Source organism: Phycodurus eques, chromosome 21 (genome assembly GCF_024500275.1).
Source record: "Phycodurus eques isolate BA_2022a chromosome 21, UOR_Pequ_1.1, whole genome shotgun sequence".
Lineage (NCBI taxonomy): Eukaryota > Metazoa > Chordata > Actinopteri > Syngnathiformes > Syngnathidae > Phycodurus > Phycodurus eques.
In genome coordinates, this window is record NC_084545.1 from 3,898,047 (window position 1) to 3,916,986 (window position 18,940).

Genomic DNA, 18,940 nt, shown 5'->3' on the forward strand with positions numbered 1-18,940 from the left:
CTGATTTCCTTTGTGGGGATTTCCAATATTGACAAAAGAAGTACTAAATATTATCAGAATTTTTGGTGGGGGATAGTTCAATGTGTTCCGTGTCCAATTGACCCGTAAAATCTTTTATTTTGTCACTAGGTTTCACAAAATAGGGGAAATAAAAAAGCTGACAGATGATTTTGCGGGGAGGTTAAACATGCAGCGGGTCACATTGACCCATAAACATGTGGAACAAAGACACAAACCCGCATATTTGCAAATTGGGTTGATAATGAGATTTAAGATTTATTTAGTAGCAGACTCTCCCGGACCATTGAACGCGCAACGGGTCAAATCGACCCGTGATTATTGTTACTGTCCCTGAACCTACAGTAACAGGAGTTTCCTGATCAAACGTCCCGATTGTCCCTAATAATATCCGAGTGAGTTTTCTTGCCTCTAGTAGAGCTTCCTGCCCGTACTCAGCCTCTCTCTCTGAGCACCATGTGACAGGATGTCCAAGCAAGAGGAGTCGTGGCGGCGGCGGCCGCTCACCTCAGCATTTCGCCACTGGACACCCTGCCGACCACCACCATGCAGCCTCGGCTCGCCGCACTGCTGCTCTGCCTCCTGGGTGCCATCGCGGCGAATGTGGGTAGGTTGTTGGGACTATTTTGCTTCTTGCATGGAAAGCTGTGAGTTTGTGTCTGTGGGAAGTAACCAAGTACAAATACTTCATGAACTTCACTTAAGTCTTTTTTTTTTTCTTCATTTGATTATTTTGTCAGTTTGTTACTTTTACTCCATTCATTTTCACATCTGAGGCCTTTTTGAATTGTTTGTTCTTTGTAGTATCAGCAATATACCGATTGCCTAATCGCATAATTACCCAAGTTAATTCTACCTTACGATCAGAATAGAAATTAAAAAAAATACAAGCGTGCTTGCTAAAAATATTTGTCTTTGTGTTTGTGTAGATGATCAGTCATCAAGGTCACAGTAATCTGCTAAAGATGAATCGAGGCAACTTGACTTATGTTTATTGATTTAAAAAAAAAAATAAAAAAAAAAATTATTATTTTCTGAAAATGTTTAAAAATGACATGGGAAAATATGCTATAAGATTAATGATATGTAAATACAACCCCAATTCCAATGAAGTTGGGACGTTGTGTTAAACAAATCAAAAGAGAATACAATGATTTGCAAATCATGTTCAACCTATATTTAATTGAATACACTACAAAGACAAGATATTTAATGTTCAAATTGATAAACCTGATTGTTTTTAGCAAATAATCATTAACTTGAAATTTTATGGCTGCAACACGTTCCAAAAAAGCTCGGACACGTGGCAAAAAAGTTGAGGAATGCTCATTAAACACGTGTTTGGAACATCCCACAGGTGAGCAGGCTAATTGGGAACAGGTGGGTGCCATGATTGGGTATAAAAGGAGCTTCCCTCACATTCTCATTCACAAGCAAAAATGGGGCGTTTTTCACCTCTTTGTGAACAAGTGCGTGAGAAAATAGTCCAACAGTTTAAGGACAATGTTCCTCAACGTACAATTGCAAGGAATTTAGGGATTTCATCATCTTCGGTCCATAATATCATCAAAGGTTTCAGAGAATCTGGAGAAATCACTGCATGTAAGCGGCAAGGCCGTAAACCAACATTGCCCGTGACGGCACTGCATCAAAAACCGACATTGATGTGTAAAGGATACCACCACATGGCCTCAGGAACACTTCAGAAAACCAATGTCAGTAAATACAGTTTGGCGCTACATCCTTAAGTGCAACTTGAAACTCGACAATGCAAAGCAGAAGCCATTTATCAACAACACCCAGAAACACCGCCGGCTTCTCTGGGCCCGAGCTCATCGAATATGGATTGATGAAAAATGTTCGGTGGTCCGACGAGTCCACATTTCAAATTGTTTTTGGAAATTATGGATGTCGTCTCCTCCGGGCCAAAGAGGAAAAGAACCATCCGGACTGTTATGGACGCAGTTCAGAAGCCAGCATCTGCGATGGTATGGGGCTGTGCTAGTGCCAATGGCATGGGTAACTTGGCATGACAGCATTAATGCTGAAAGGTACATACAGGTTTTGGAGAAACATATGCTGCCATCCAAGCAACGTCTTTTTCACGGACGCCCCTGCTTATTTCAGCAAGACAATGCCAAACCACATTCTGCACGTGTTACAACAGCGTGGCTTTGTAGTAAAAGAGTGCGGGTACTAGACTGGCCTGCCTGCAGTCCAGACCTGTCTCTCATTGAAAATGCGTGGCGCATTATGAAGTGTAAAATATGACAACGGAGACCCCCGACTGTTGAACAGCTGAAGCTGTACATCAAGCAAGAATGGGAAAGAATTCCACCTACAAAGCTTCAACAATTAGTGTCCTCAGTTCCCAAACGTTTATCGAATGTTGTTAAAAGAAAAGGTGATGTAACACAGTGGTAAACATGAGCCTGTCCCAGCTTTTTGGGAACATGTTGCAGCCATAAAATTCTAAGTTAATGATTATTTGCTAAAAACAATCAAGTTTATCAGTTTGAACATTAAATATCTTGTCTTTGTAGTGTATTCAATTAAATATAGGAGAAGAAAAAGGATCACCTTTATTGTCATGAACATGTATGCATGCACACAAAATTTGTTCTCTGCATTTTACCCATCACAGTGAACACACACATACACATGTTAGTAGAACACACTGGAGCAGGGGGCAGCTGAAGCGCCCGAGGAGCATTTCGGGGTATCAGTGTCTTGCTCAAGGACACGACAGCCGTGAGTCCGGGGGATGTTGGAGGATGGTCCAGTCGGGCTCTTGAATCTAGGTCCCCCACGGTGGCAGGCGATGATCTTAACCATTAGGTCACGGGTGCCCTAATTTGAACATGATTTGCAAATCAGTGTATTCTGTTTTTATTTATGTTGAATCATCCCAACTTCATTGGAATTGGGGTTGTAATAGAGGGAAACTATTTTGGGTGCAGGGAATAGTTTTGTTCCTGTTGTGCTAAGTCATCAAAAAAAGGTATTGCATTACACTACTCGCAAAACTTTAGAGATATTTGACTTTCAGGTAAAACTTTAGGATGAACCTAAAATGCATGTAAATGATTGCTGTGCAACTGCTTGTTAGAGAACAGCAAGTTGCACAAAAATAAATGAATTATTGAACAGTTCGACATTTGCATTAAAAAAGGAGGAGTTAGCAAAAACAAATGTTTCGTCATATTCATTAAAACAGTCGTAATGACTTAACTGCAGTGCATGAGAGATATGAGCTGTAAAAAAAAATCTGCCATCTTGTGCCACTAATTGAATATATAAGAAACCACTGTGCCTAAGGAAAAACAACCAATTAGAGAGAGAAGGCATGTCTTACGAGGTGTCACTCATTTGTCGCACATTCGCAGGCACATGCCTCTGTCATACAATGTATATACTTGCAGTACAAATGTCATACAGTATTGGACAAAAACGCATTCTAGTAGTGTGCTGAATTGTCTATCAAGTGAGGACAAAGAGTGTACTAGTCCACAGACAATTCCACGCACTGGAAGGATGTAGAATGCTGTCAACGCTGAAACGGCTTTCCCTAAAGTACAGGGTGTGCGTACTTTTGCACTGCGTTCAGTTTCTTGCACGGCAAAGCTTTTCAATTTGCGTGTGTGCCTTCAGACAGCGGCTCCTTCGTGATCTTCAACCAGAACCACAGCAAGTGCGTGAAGGTGCTTCACGCCTCGTCCGTCACCCTGTCAAGCTGCGCGCCGCACGCCAAGGACCAGCAGTTCCGCTGGGCCTCGGAGGGCCGCCTGCTCAGCCTGTCCGTCAACCTGTGCCTGGGCGCGGTGGAGATCAAGGACTGGGTCAAGGTCCTGTTGTTCGAGTGCGACGAGGCCAGCAAGCTGCAGCACTGGCAGTGCAAAAACGATACCCTGTTCGGACTCAAGGACCGCGACCTGCACCTCAACTGGGGGAACCACAACGAGAAGAACTTGATGATCTACAAGGGCTCGGGAACGTGGAGCCGATGGAAGATCTACGGAACGCACTTGGACCTGTGCTCCAAGGGCTATCAAGGTAGCTGGCATTTCGACACATCAGCGTTAAAAAAAAAAAAAAAAAAAAAAAAATCTGACGCCTGATAAGAGATCAATTTAAAACTGAACTTCAGCGAACTATCTATTTATTTACATTTTAAGTTAACTGTATAAGAGATTCTGCTGACCCTGGAAGCCCGCTGCACTTTTATTTCTTAAAATTTTAACACAAAGAAGTCTAAAGTCTGGGCGGAAAAAACCCAAACTTGTTGCAAATCTGAAAAGCTGTTTAATAAACAAATGTTTAAACACATTTGAACAAACTTTAGCGTTTGAGTTTGTATTATTCAAAATGATGACACCAACATTTTCCCTTTTACTGCAACTGAATTCCAACTCCAAATATGGGTCATCAGCCTCTTGACTACTAATCATGGGTATCAGCCCTGAAAAAACAGTATCGGTCTATCGGGAGTGGCGGGTGTGCTGGAGGTGAACCCAGAATTTATTTGTGGTTTTGCAAATCGGATGTTTTCCATGAAAAAATTATATCTGAAATGATTTTGATCCTTCCAAAGCACAGCATTCCATGAACATGAATAAATCTCAGTTGACTTATCTTGAGCGTTCTGTCCTCCATGTTCAGTGGATATTTTTGGCGGAAGTGCCGCTTAAAGTAAAAGTTCTCGCAACATACGAGACAACGGTTTTGCGCCGCAATAAAAAAAAAAAACTACTACATTGTCCATTCATTTGATTTATTTATTTATTTTTTGAAACTGTTTTTTGAGTCAACTTTTGAACAAGCCGTACCATGTCATCAATTTCGCAAATATCTTCTGGGAAACAAACTGTTTGTTTTGGTCCTTATGCTCACGACAATGGCCATTCAATTGATGTGTGACAAAAAAACGGTTTTACAGTTTAATTAATTAGGTCACTACTGTATGTTTTTATAAAATACAATATTTTGGAGTACTATTTTTCCTCGTTAAAATACACATTACAGCAATTTTCATTGTTTTGGGGGGGGGGGAGAAGCCGGGACGAATTAATGGGATTTCCATTCATTTCAATGGGAAAAGATAAGCGCTGTATCCGTTGTCTCCGCAGAGATTTTCACTATCGGGGGCAACTCCTTTGGCACCCCGTGCCTGTTCCCGTTCAAATTCGGCGAGCAGTGGTACTCTGAGTGCACCAAGGCAGGCCGCACCGACGGGCAGCTGTGGTGCGCCACCAAACCCAACTACAACAGCGAGAAGAAGTGGGGCTTCTGTCCCACCAAAGGTTGGTGCAAAACATCGCATAATACCGTCTAACAAAATGTCTTTAAGTCCAAACACAAATGTTTTTATGTCATTTTCTGCCCTGAAAGAGGTCAGTGATAACAATTGAGGTTGATGACCCCCCCCCCCCCCCCCCCCCCCCCTTGACAGGACAACATGCACCCGGCCCTGGCTTGTCAGCAGTCTTTGTTTTCCTCTTCCCACAGGCCTCTCATCCCCTCCGCAACGTCTGCAAAATGACTGCAAATCAGCACATGTGGATTTAACCCTCCTGTTATGCTGCGGGTCAAACTGACCCATAGTACAGTTAGATAAAAATCCCCTACAAAACTTGAATTGTGTAAACAACATATTGAGTAGTTAAGTTAATAATGATTATTAAAGTGTGAACATGTGTTAATAATACTAAAGTAAATTAAAACCCCGACCCTTTATATTTGAACATTCTCAATCTCACCCTCAACACGCTTCACTGCCAACCACGTGATCGAGATTTGCACACCTGACCTTACTCTCGTGTCAATCTGAAACGCAGTGTCGTCGGGCTGGGACACGGACCCGGTGACCGGGGTTCAGTACCAGCGCAACGTTCAGGCCGTGCTGACTTGGCACCAGGCCCGGAAGAGCTGCCAGCAACAGGGTGCCGATCTCCTCAGCATCGTGGAGCTCCACGAGCAGTCCTACATTTCAGGTGCAACAAAAAACACACGACAAACTCCGCCCTTGACCGGATGAAAACCGATGGGGTTATTGACTCCACGCAGGACTGACCAGCACCTTGGGAAACGCCCTGTGGATCGGACTCAACAGTTTGGACTATGAGGCGGGATGGCAGTGGAGCAACGGGAACCCCTTCCGATATTTAAACTGGGCACCAGGTCAATCAAGACTACTCATTTTATATATAGATTCATAAAATGATATGATAGATATATCATTTTACATGATGTCACATGTAGGTCAATTTGGCCTATAACATAAGGGTTCAACTTAAACGTGTTCAATTTCAACCCCAATGTAACAATGGGATGTGTAAAATGTAAACTGGGTCAATTGTACCCGCAAGATAACCCGCAACGTTGACCCGTGTAAGTTTAACTCTTCTGCAATGTTGTGGGTCAAATTGTCCCATTTTACAGTTCAACCCCATTCTTACATTGCGGGTCAAACTGACCCATTTGAAAATGTTGTCATATCAACATGAACATTTGTCACATACAATTGGACAACTTCGTAACTCGTCTCCCGATCGGCGTTTCCCAACAGGTCATCCCTCCTCCGATCCTGGCATGAACTGCGCCACCTTAAATGCCGGCAAGGCCTCCAAATGGGAGACCAGCACCTGCACCAAGAAGCTGGGATACATTTGCCGCAAAGGGAACTCCAGCAGTCTTCCTACGCTGCCCAGTAAGATGATGTCATCCTGCCAATCTATAGAACCTACGTCTGATAACACACAGCAAGTCTGCCATTTTGGTGTGAAGCAGCCGTTTCAGAGTTTGCAGACCTTGATAGCGCCCCACCCTGGACTTTTTGGAAAATTCAGCCCTCACAGACAGTTTGACTGAGCAACATGAAATTTGGTAGACATATCTATCATGAGTTGAGCCACAAAAAAGTCTCAAGAACCCATGTTTAAAAAGACACAGCAAGCCTGCCATTTTGGTTTGAAGCAGCCATTTCAGTTTTTTGCGATGAAATTTTAGTTTTTTGTCAAATAACGCCCTAACTTTATAAATATAATCCTTTGGATGCAGTCAACGAGCCCAGCTTCTGCCCCAACCACTGGGTCCCTTACGGCGGCAACTGTTACTTCCTCGAGAGGAGCAAGAAAATGTGGAAGGACGCTTTGACCGCCTGCCGCAGGGATGACGCCGATCTGGCCAGCATTCACAACATCGAAGAGCAGAGTTTCATCATCGCCCAGTCCGGATACTGTAAGACGCAGGGGCAGTGTTGGTTTAAAGAAGTCCAAAACCTTTTGAAAACAGGAAAAAAAATGATTTTTAGTGACAACGGATGTCCTATGGATCGGCCTGAACGACCAGAGGAGCCAGATGTTGTTCGAGTGGTCCGACCGCTCGCAAGTCACCTTCACCCAGTGGATGACGGACGAGCCCACCCACGCCACCAACCTCCGGGAGGACTGCGTACTCATCCGGGGAAAGGTGAGCAAAAACATCCATCCATCCATTTTCTAAAGCGCTTGTCCTCCTTTAGGGTGGTGGGCTAGCTGAATGGACAAAACAAGCTCCAGAAATTGAAATGGTCCTCTTGTGTTTTTAGGACGGCAGATGGGCCGACCACATGTGCGAGAAGGCGTACGGATACATTTGTAAGAAGAAAGCCTCCTCTAAAGCGGCGGAAGGAACCCACCAGGAAAGCAATCTGGGATGCAAGCTTGTGAGGGATCCGGCAAAAACTCAAATGGTCTGTTTTCAATAAAATTCCTGATATTATTGTTGTTTTTTTAGGGCTCACTCAGGTACGGCTCCTATTGCTACACCATTGGAGCTGAGAAGAAAACCTTTGATGAGGCAAAGCAGGCGTGCTCGCAGGATGGAGGAAACCTCGTGGATGTGGCCGACAGGTATTTTTTCCCACCACTTCCTCATATAGTGCTTTACGAAAGTTAGTTCTTCTTTCCACAGGTACGAGAACGCCTTCCTGACCAGCCTGGTGGGCCTCAGGCCGGAGAAATATTTCTGGACGGGATTCTCCAAAGCAGAAGAAAAGCATACCTTCACTTGGACCAGCCGGCGGAAAATCTCCTTCACTCATTTCAACGTGGGCATGCCAGGTACAGGATTCTAATTTTTAATTTTTTTTTTAAGTTGACTTCAATTTAAAAAAAAAAAAAATATATATATATATATATATATATATTTAAAAAATATATATATTTAAATGTATTTTTGTTGTATTTCAAAATGTAATTAAAATGGCATTGCCTTTTTTATTTTTTAAATTACATTTTGAATTGTATTAAAAATACATTGACATTATATTAATAAAAAAACTATTTCACTCCTTTCGTGAACGTGCAAGGCAGATACAGGATACAATTTCTTGGGGTAACATTTCTCCATGAAATAAATTTAAACACATTTAAAAAAAAATATTTGTTCAGTTTTTTTTAATTCAAAATGTAATCACAAATTTTATTATTTCATAAATGTTTTAAATTTGTTATAAAAAAAACACAAATAAATAAATAAAAACATCAGCATGCCAGGTACAAGATTAACATTTTTATTTTTTTTAAAAATTACATTTAAAACATATAATTAAAATCCATAAAATTAAAAAAATAGGTTCCCCGTTTCAATTATTATACATATATACTGTAATATATATAGATACACATTATACATTGGCATGTCAAGTACAAGATTGAATGTTTGTATTTTATTAAACTACCACTGACGGCTATAGAAGTTTGGAAGCGTGCTGGATCCTATCCCAGCTATCCTCGGCCGAGAGGTGGGGTTCACCCTGAACTGGTCGCCAGCCAATCGCAGGGCACATTCTTTTAAATTGAAGTAGAAAATAAATTCAAAATAATTGAATACAAAATAAACAAATCTTGTTCATCCATTTCAATGTGAGCGTGTCAGGTACAGAATTTGAGTTCTTTCATTTTTTATGAAAATCTAAATTGATTTGAGTGTGTCTATATACAGGACATCAGACTCTATATGTAGCGCAGCTGTATGTTGTTTGACCTTCAGCATTTCTCGACTCATCTTTGAAGTGAATGCATCGTTTTGAACTGCAGACCGTAAAGCGGGCTGCGTGGCCTTGGCGACAGGGATGTCCGCCGGCCTCTGGGACGTGGTTAGCTGCGGCAGCAAGGAGAAGTACATCTGCAAGAAACCTGCAGAGGGCGCCCAGGTGACCACCGTGCCGCCCACCACGCCCACCCTGAGCTGCGCCTCCGGTTGGACGCCCGTGGCCAACAGGAACGTCTGCTTCAAGGTAAGAGCGGGTCTGGCGGCAAGTTGTATTTTTCCCCCCCCAAAAAAGGGAAAAAAAATCTTGCGTGCAAAAAGTTTTATTTTTTAGAAGGAAAAAAAGGCAAAATTTTCAAGAAAAAAAAACACATTTATGTTTGAGAAAAAAAGATGGGTATTCTCAAACTAAAGTTGTGATTTTACAAAAATAAAGTCAGTCACATATTTAAGAGAAAAAATTGCAATCTTTTCAGAACAGTTAAATATTTTCCCATAAAAGTGGTATATTTTCAAGTAAAAAGTCACTCTTTTGTGACTGAAGTCGTATATTTTAGAAAAACTTATTTTTGTAGAAAAAAAATCTCACAAAAAAGTCATTTCTTTGAGGGAAAAAAAAATTCATCTTCTGATAATATTTATATTTATATATATATATATATATATATAGAACAAGTGGCATATTTTCAAGAAGAAAAGTTCAAAATTTTCAAGGAAAAAAAGGTCATGTCTTCTTGAGAAAAAAAAAACATTTTTATAGAAATGTCCATTCTAGTGCATTCCCGGCCCCATGTTTTATGTTTGCAGCTGTACAAAAAGAGCAAGGACCTGAAGAAGACTTGGCATGAAGCAAAGGACTTCTGCCGGGGCATCGATGGAGACCTGATGAGCATACACGGAGCTCAGGACCTCAGCAACGCACAGTATGTTCACACACAAACACACACAGACAAACTCCAGCTCAGTCAGCTGAGTGTGTGTTAAGGAGTTGTGCTGCCGCTAAGGTTTCATTCGTCAGACCCAGCCTGGATCGGACTCAGCTTACTCGGCACCAGTGAAGGTTTCGTCTGGACTGACGGATCGCCCGTGTGTACCCTTTTGTATTTTAAATTTTTTTTAATATATATTTTTTAAATGCTGCATTTTGTACTAAGGAGTGTTAAGGGCACACTACAAAAAATACACCTCAATACAGTAAAAATGATGCAATGTACCGGCTAAGTGGTAGAAAATGGATGGATGGATGATGTAATTTTTCCAGAAAAATGTTGTATTTTTTCAAGAAAAAAGTCATACATCTTCCTGAAAAAAGGGTGTTTATTGAAAAAAAAAAAAAAGTTATCTTCTGAGAATAAAATTGCATAGAAAAGTCACAAGTTTTCAGAAAAAGGTTGGAATCTTACAGAAATATAGTAATACATTTTCAGGGAAAAAATATGTATATCATAAAGAAAAAAGATGATAATATTATGGGAATAAAGTCGTATGATGTTGAGAATTTTTTGTACATTTTTAAGAAAAAAAGTTATTTTGAGGAAAAAAAGTAAACAGATCTTTTTATCAAATATAGGACTTTATTCTTGTAAGATATGACTTGAATCACGTAATTATTTTCTGTTTAAGTGTGGCCCTAACACTTGTTTTGTTCAAATGTCATCCATTATTAATCATAATAATAAACTGTGATTTAGTACGGCTTTGAGAACTGGGGCTTCGGGGAGCCCAACAACTACAACGACGTCGAGCACTGCACAGAAGTTCAATTCTATTACGGACGACACTGGAACGACCGCCACTGCGAGGTCTACAACGACTGGATCTGCCAGATACGCAAAGGTAATACACATACACACACACACACACACACACTTGTCTCTCACAGCCACTTCTCATATACGTACACATAATTCCTGTAGCTCCACCCCTCATGTCCATAAATGACTTAGTGGTCTTCTTGATGAGTTGTTGTATTTGCAGGAGTGACTCCCAAACCCGAGCCTGTCGTCATCATGCCAAGTAAGACATTAAAGAGTTAGAATCCACTTTAATTATGTTGCTAACTAAGGGCTATAGTCTCCCATTTGTGTGTAAATCTTTTTTTACAAGCCTGAGCTTGCGCACTTTTCATCCACGCGCATTCTCCCGTCCAGACTTCTGACACAACCACCACGAGTAGCCTGGGAATTTGTGCGCAACCACCCATTGAATTCTGAGGCTGGCTGTAAATCATGGCGCATGCATTTTCCCAAGACTTGTGAATGTCACTAAAGTCCATCAGAAAAATATCGCACACTTTGGGGAAAAAAAAAAAAATATATATATATATATATATTTTTTTTTTTTTTTCTTTTCTGGAAGTCGCTTACAATGTGTGGCAACATATGTTGTAACCAAAACCAAACTTCAAGTGCAATATGATGGTTCATATAATATACTGTATAATAGAAAGGATAAAAAGCACCGGACCCAGAATTGACCCTTGAGGGACACCCTTGGTAGCAGTTACAAGGTCCCAATGGACACTTACTGCAGCCCGAGGAGCATGCAAGAGTGAAAGTGCTTAAGTCCACTGGAGAATGCGCACAGGACCAGATTTGACAGGGAACATAAGACATTTCAAAAATGTGCTCTGCCGATTCACCTGCCGAACAGTGTTCAACACCACCGAGGACGGCTGGCTGGTCTACAACGACTCGCAATACTTCATCAACATGGATCCGCAGCCCATGGAGGCTGCACGGGCTTTCTGCAATAAGAACTTTGCTGAGCTGGCCGTCATCACAGCGGAGAGCGAGAGGAAGTTTCTGTGGAAACAGATTGTCAAGGGCTCAGAGGAACAGTACTACATAGGCCTCACTGTCAATCTTGACCACTCCTTCAGGTAATTCAAAGTACATTTTTCATGACAATAAAGTTACGTACTTCAGGGAGGAAAAAATTAATAAGTGGTAATCTTACAAGGAATTTTGAAGGGAAAAAAGTGTATATTTACACAAAGCAACATGTACACAAGTGCAGTTTGAGGAAAAATAAATATTTTCAAGATTTTTATTCATGTTAATAAAGTTGAAATTAGTAAAGTCCATATGTCTTGTATGTTTGAGGAAATAAACGTGTAAAAAAAAAAGTAATGTTTGAGATTAAACAAAATTATATATTGAGGAAAAAAAAGTATCCCTCTCAAGAATATGAGAATAAAGTTCCGTATATATATATATATATATATATATATATTTAGAGTTGAAAAAAGTTGTTAAGAAAATAAGTGGTAATCTTGACTTGTAATGATCTAAATTATAAGTTTTGTAAACTTAAATATATTTTTTTTAAATATGGAAAAAAAAAAAAATTCTGTCTGCTTTCAGCTGGTTGGATGAAACCCCGGTGACATACACGGCGTGGGAACAAAATGAGCCCAACTTTGCCAATAATGATGAAAACTGCGTGACCATGTACAAGAGCATGGGTAAGCCCAGCGCATGATTTACTCGTTACAGTGCTTCACAACAAATGGATTAGACAAGCACCAAAATAGGGTTTAAAAATGCAATGGTTACTGCAACCAAACACAAGAAAGGGGGGGGGAAACAAGAGCAAACGCTTGAAAAGATAAAAAGATATAGAGAACAGAGGGGGAAAATGTGAAGAAAAAAAAAAAGACTGATTCACATCATTCCAACATTCAGTCTCAAATTGTACATGTCAGGTAAAACTATGAGCTAAATATCAAGCACTGTATATTGAAGGCTACTGGAACGACATCAACTGCGGCATGGAGCTGCCGTCCGTATGCAAAAGAAGCAGCATGTTCGTCAACACCACCGTGATGCCAACCGCCGAGCCGAAGGGAGGATGCGCGCCCGAGTGGCTGGCATTCCGAGGCAAGGTAAGCGTGAGGAGGAGGAATTCTGGGAAAACTTTATTTCGCGTGCACTTTAGCAACAGTTGGAGCATTTTAGGCAAACGGCGAAAGTCTAATAGTGACGATATCCTCTGCTAAATAAAATACCAAGGCTGGGTAAAATGTTGTGATTGTGCAACCGGGTTAGCACGACGCAAAAAGAATAAAGGGTGGAAAGTGTGGAAAAATAAAGGAGAGAGTAACAAAGCTGCTGTAAACCGGTTTACAGGCACATGCAACAACAAATGCCAAAGAATGCCACTGCCAAATTGCTAAAACAGTCCAAAAGAGGTTAACACGAGGCAAAATTAACACTTAATGATGTTTTTGAAAAACGGTGGAGAACTACGAATTAGTAGAACGTTAGCGGAGCTGTTTTATCGGGCGACCAACTCACAGGCGCCTCTTTGAAGTCCTCCCTCTCACATGTGAAAACCCTCACATGTGATTTATTTCTTTGGTCATCTTGACTTTTTATCTGGTTTGCACAGTGCTACAAGTTTGTGGGTGCCGACAAAAAATCGTGGCAGGACGCCAGGGAGCACTGCAAAAACCAGGGAGGGAATCTGGTGTCTGTCGTCAGCGAGCGGGAGCAAGGTACAGTACGGCGAGTCCTCTAATTATCACTTTCAGTAATCTCCTGCATATTTGCTGTTCACTATTCAGAAATCCATCTCTACATGGTTTTTAGCTGGAACCTATCCTCAGGTTTTATCCAATCTCTTTCTGAAACGTCCTTGTGAATATTCGCCTTCATCAAGATCATTTAATCGCAGCGCATTGGATCGAACGCAACTGGACTGTTCTTCTTTTCGTAGAAGACGTTTCACCTCGCGAGAACAGATGAAGCCTGCTCGGTTTAGACAACTTTAAATCCTGCCCGAAACTTGCGCAGGTTAAAATAAGACTAATGTAAATCCCTAAGATTTGCACAAGACTACCATTCATCCCTCGTGAAAAAGACTAGTGTAAATCCCCCAAAATGTACATCCCCAAAATGTGCACATGACCAGCATAAATCCTTAAAATAAGACTACCATAAATCCCTCAAAATAGCATGGATCGAAATATATGACTACCATATAACCGACAAAAGCTGCATTGTGTCAAGCGAAACTAAAACTAAAAGTTGCAAAAGACTTCTGTAAATCCTTTAAAACAAGACTACTGTAAATTCGCCAAAAGGTGGACAGGTTCAAACAAAACTACTGTAAATCCCCCAAAAGTTGCATCGGTTGCATTTAAGACTACCATAAATCCCTTAAATCAAGACCACCATAGATCCTCAAAGTTACACAGGTTAAAACGAGACTATCAGTTCTGAAAATACCCCGAATTGCAGTTTACTACCATAACCGCCCCCCCCCCCCGGCCCCCCACACAAAAAATCACGTAGGTCAATCTCCCGAAAATTGCGCGGATTAAAAGGGGACCGACCGTAAATCCCCAAATGTTCTTTCTCTAGCGTTCCTGACCACGCAGCTGCTGAGGTACAGGGAGGACCTGTGGCTCGGCATGAACGACGTCAACTGGGAGATGCACTTTGTGTGGACGGACGGCCGAGGCGTGTCGTACACCAACTGGGCCAAAGGGCATCCCACATCCATGCCGGACGGACGCTACTCCTTCATGGAGGAGGTATTTTTGTATTTTTTTATTTTTTTGTTCTCCATCTCGACAACGAGGGAATAAAAACGGGCTCGTTTAGCATAAGGTCGTTTGTTTCTGCCAACAGGTTTTTGACTGTGTGATCATGGTGGGCAGCGTTTCTAAACAGATGGGACTCTGGAAAGTGGAGGACTGTGGCGTAAAACGCGGCTTCATCTGTAAAAGAAACAGCGGTAAGTAGCGTCAAGAATTAATTCAGAATTTTTTGATATACATTTTTTATGGTTTAAACATACAGCGGCTCATGACAATTTTAAACATCTAGAATTTTTGGGGGGGGTTAAATTTGGTATTACACTTCTGCTGACCTTATTTGTTCCTTTTATATTTAAAAATATGCTGCTGGCCTTTTTTTCTTTAAAAAATATATTTAAAAATTATTATTTTTTATTTTGACAGTTCAAATGTTCAATGGGTCATAATGCTATTTTTTTTTTATATCTGCGGGAAAATCTTTTTTTATTATTATTATTGGGGTCAGCAATCAACCAACTAACGTGACTTGCCTCCAAAGATTCCCAGATCGCGGCTGCGGCCACTACAGTGTCACCCAATACCTTCTCCAAGCTGGGCAACGACTCGTACAAGCTGTTGTCACAGAAGATGCGCTGGGACGAGGCGCGTAGGCAGTGCCAGGCGGACGACGCCGAGCTGGCCAGTGTACTCGACCCCGTGGCACAGGGTTACGTCACGCTGCAGATCTCCAAGTTCAACGAGCCCGTGTGGATCGGCCTGAACAGCAATGTGGTAAATGAGTAAATCCTGATTTTCAAACACAAGACCCCAACGTAACCACACCAATCACACAAGGCCAACCGTGCTCCTCTTTCCTACTAAAATGTTATTGCGACCTAACAGAAGAGGTTCCTGAGCTTCTGGTTGTGGTTTCCCCTCAACAGACGGGAGGTCGCTTCAAGTGGGTGGACAACTGGCTCCTGTCGTACACCAAATGGGGCAAAGAGGAGCCCAAGATCAACTACGGCTGCGTATACGTGGACGTGGACGTGGACAAAACCTGGAAGACTGCCGCGTGTAGTAACACCTACTACTCGCTTTGCAAGCGCTCACCAGGTCTGGGAACAAAACCTTCTGCTCGGACTTCGTCATCCTAACGACTTGGAAATCCCTGCCTCCTTTTTACAGAATTGGCGCCCACGGAGCCTCCTCAGCTGGCCGGAAACTGTCCAGAACCGAAGAAGAAGACAACCTGGATCCCATTCCGAGGTCATTGTTACTCCTTCCTCAGTTCGTTTGTGGACAACTGGGCCCACGCCTCTGTGGAATGTCTGAAAATGGGTACGCTGTGATGATTTTTACCACCTATTCAAAGGGACATGGTACATAGTACGTGTGCTTATTTGGCTGTTTGTTAGGTGCATCTCTGGCAAGCATCGAGGACCCACAGGAGAGTCTTTTCATCCAACAAAACCTGGAACTGCTGCAGGACGGCGCCAAGAACTTCTGGATCGGCTTATACAAAACCCACGACGGTAAGAATTGCTCTTGTCCACATTTTCAGGAAGTCCACTCCACACTGGGGTAAGTTTGAGAGCTTCCTTGTTCCAGGTCAGTGGGCGTGGATTGACAACAGCGCAATGGACTACACCAACTGGGTGGTGGGCATGCCAGCGACTGACTCGTGCGTGGAAGTCCATTCTGACAGTGGGAAATGGAGGACCAGCAACTGCAACAGATACCGCTCTTTCATCTGCAAAACACCCAAAGGTAGAGTCGATTCCCGTCGCCTATGACGTCACTCAGTTCATTCAACTCAAATCGTTCACCTCCCAGTCTTCCCCAGGCATCACAGGCGTGTTCCAGGGCTCTGTCTAGGGCACTTTTCATAACATAGGGCCATTCTTCATAACATACAGTGAACCCCCGCCTACATGTGGTTCGCTATTCACAATTACACCTATTTGCGTTTTTGTCCTATGGAACCTATCCTCAACTATTCGCTAAACAGCTCGTCTTTTTACGATTGTATTTTTTTGCTCTTTCTGTAACATCCTAAGATGTCACAGGATGAAACCAAAGCTGTGGCTAATAGAAAAGTAGTAATTGGTGTCAACTAAGTATGTTAAAGTAATCCATCTCACCTGTTGTAAAATCTTAATATTTCGGGGAAGAGCTAAGTTTAGCCCGGGTTGTTAGCAGAAGTTATGGAGAGTCTTCGTCGTGTACGTGTTCGCTCTTACATCACAGACTGTTTAACTGAACTAAAATACTTTTTCTCAAACTTAACAGGAATAACTGAATTCCCTATATTTATATACATTTATTTAGATTCCCTATTTATATATTTGTACTTTGTTACTTCCTACCACTGCTGGCTACCTGTGGTTCCAATTTTAGAACTCGCTATTACCTGAACTGTGAAACACTCAATTTCCTTCCCTAAATCCAAACTCAAAACATGGAATCACAATTTCATACTCCCCCTTGTCTAGAATTGTTTTTTACAATTATCTTTTTAATGTTTTACTTGGATTTTACAGTTCGATTGTACCATGTCCTTGTGTGCTTTCAAAGGTGCCTTTAAATAAAATGCATTTTTATTATATTACGGTGAAAAAAAAGAGCAGCAGCTACTAATACCAAGCCAAATTTTTCAGTTATCACGCCGACAGAAAAGCCGCCCTCTATTGGTGAGTATTGAAAACGTAATTAATTTTCAGCTCTATATATTCAATATTCATATTTGGCTTTTTTTTTTTTTTTAATAAATAGCTCATATCATGGAAGAGGTATCCAATGGCTCCGCCGGCATCACCGTGGCCGTGGTGCTGGTGGTCCTGGCCCTGGCAGGACTGGGCGCATTCCTGTTCTTCCGGAAAAATATGCCGGCCCCCTCCCTGTCGGGGGAGTCCACCTTCGTCAACAAGTTGTACTTCAATAATCCCATCCGAGCTCCGGTGGACACCAAGGGCCTGGTGGGCAACATTGAGCAGAACGAACAAGCGTAGGCGGACACCATCGTGCACTAATGACAATCCCGAGATTGTTTTCTGTTCTAGTAATCCATGCGAGTACTGGAACTCCACTAAATAACACTTCAAAAGATGTGATTTTTTTTTTTTTTTTTTTTTTTTTTTTTAATTAATGTGTACATAAGATTTTTTACTTCGAAGAATCATCAACAGCTTTTTGTTTTTACAATAGGGCTTCAAGAGTAAAGAAAATATAAAGATGTTTTTGGCCTTTTGTTTTTTTCTCTACTGGCTGACATGGTAATTATTTCATCCATTTTCTGTACCGCTTCTTGTCACTGGGGTCGCGAGGGTGCTGGAGCCCATCCCAGCTATCTTCGGGTGAGAGGCAGGCTACACCCTGAACTGGTCGCCAGCCAATAAAACTGTAAATAGATTAAATCAAAAAATATTATAGCTCGAACAAAAATTAATTTCTTCCTTGTAAAACTGAAAACAAGAACTCTACCATGCATACATCTATGCCGTCTTATAGTTTTCAACTAACTTTTACACGAGTCTAATATGCTAACATTGCTAATGGATGCACATATATTTGACCACTTTTTTTTTTGCCTACAATGGAGGGGAAATGCTCAAATTTAGCCCAATTGTCGGGATGTGAGTAATTGACTTTGAATATTGCACAGATTTTACATTTACGATTGCCTTCTCTGACCGTTTTCTGGGCAGATCGGAAAATAAAAATCACTCCTAACACATCCCACACCACTCGATAAACACTAAGCATCATCTTTCAGAGACAGCCGATAACTGGGCCTTTGCTGACTTTGATTGTAAGGGAGTGAAAATACGAAAATCGGCCCGATTATCATTATGTTTGTACCCCACTTAATGACACTTGGATATAAAAAAACAGCTAAATATTTCTCCGTCGGATGTCAACTGCCGTTCAATCACCTCAATTAGCAGCAGCCAATTAGCCCACCAGGCAAACCTCTCCATGGCAACCGCAGAGACTAATTCTCAAGAGCTGACTTCCAATTATTACCCTTTTGCAGTACCTGGAATTCTGCCCAAACAGCTGACGAGTGGTCCTTTTTCACCCACGTACAGGTAGAGTTCAGCTTTTCAGAGGCTTCACAAACATTCCTTAGTGTGCTCGGTCGTTTTGATCAAGAGTGGGAGGATGTTCAAACGCGGTTTTTGTGAAGAAAAAAAAAAAACAGCAATGACTCAGAGATCATTCAAAAAAACCTGTGTTTTTTTTTTAGGAGGGATGTACTAGATGTACTGTGTCTCATAAAGCATTCCCAATGACCTTGTTTTTAATTTGAGTATTTTTCCCCAGCCTCAAATGCCAAACACAAGTTTTTTTCTAAATACTAATTAA

The 18,940-nt window shown here is 41.5% G+C and overlaps 1 protein-coding gene across 2 annotated transcripts; it reads left to right on the top strand.

Annotated features, from left to right (window-relative positions):
• Positions 1–505: 505 nt before the first annotated feature.
• mrc1a (mannose receptor, C type 1a) lies at positions 506–17,897 on the top strand. 2 transcript variants are annotated; one of them, XM_061666729.1, is made up of 29 exons: positions 506–625; positions 3,670–4,071; positions 5,145–5,318; positions 5,853–6,008; positions 6,082–6,195; positions 6,584–6,724; positions 7,075–7,254; positions 7,328–7,485; positions 7,604–7,720; positions 7,792–7,907; positions 7,969–8,117; positions 9,096–9,295; positions 9,856–9,971; positions 10,053–10,134; positions 10,740–10,884; positions 11,026–11,064; positions 11,701–11,929; positions 12,414–12,514; positions 12,795–12,934; positions 13,441–13,546; positions 14,415–14,587; positions 14,685–14,790; positions 15,132–15,364; positions 15,517–15,688; positions 15,761–15,913; positions 15,991–16,107; positions 16,184–16,342; positions 17,233–17,265; positions 17,348–17,897. In XM_061666729.1, the coding sequence occupies exons 1-29, from the start codon at positions 565–567 to the stop codon at positions 17,581–17,583; spliced, it is 4,308 nt and encodes a 1,435-aa protein (XP_061522713.1). In that variant the 5' UTR covers positions 506–564; the 3' UTR covers positions 17,584–17,897. The 2 variants fall into 2 exon arrangements, with proteins under 2 accessions (XP_061522713.1, XP_061522714.1); XM_061666730.1 differs by lacking the exons at positions 17,233–17,265; positions 17,348–17,897 and having other exon boundaries at positions 16,162–16,184.
• The last annotated feature ends 1,043 nt before the right edge of the window (positions 17,898–18,940 follow it).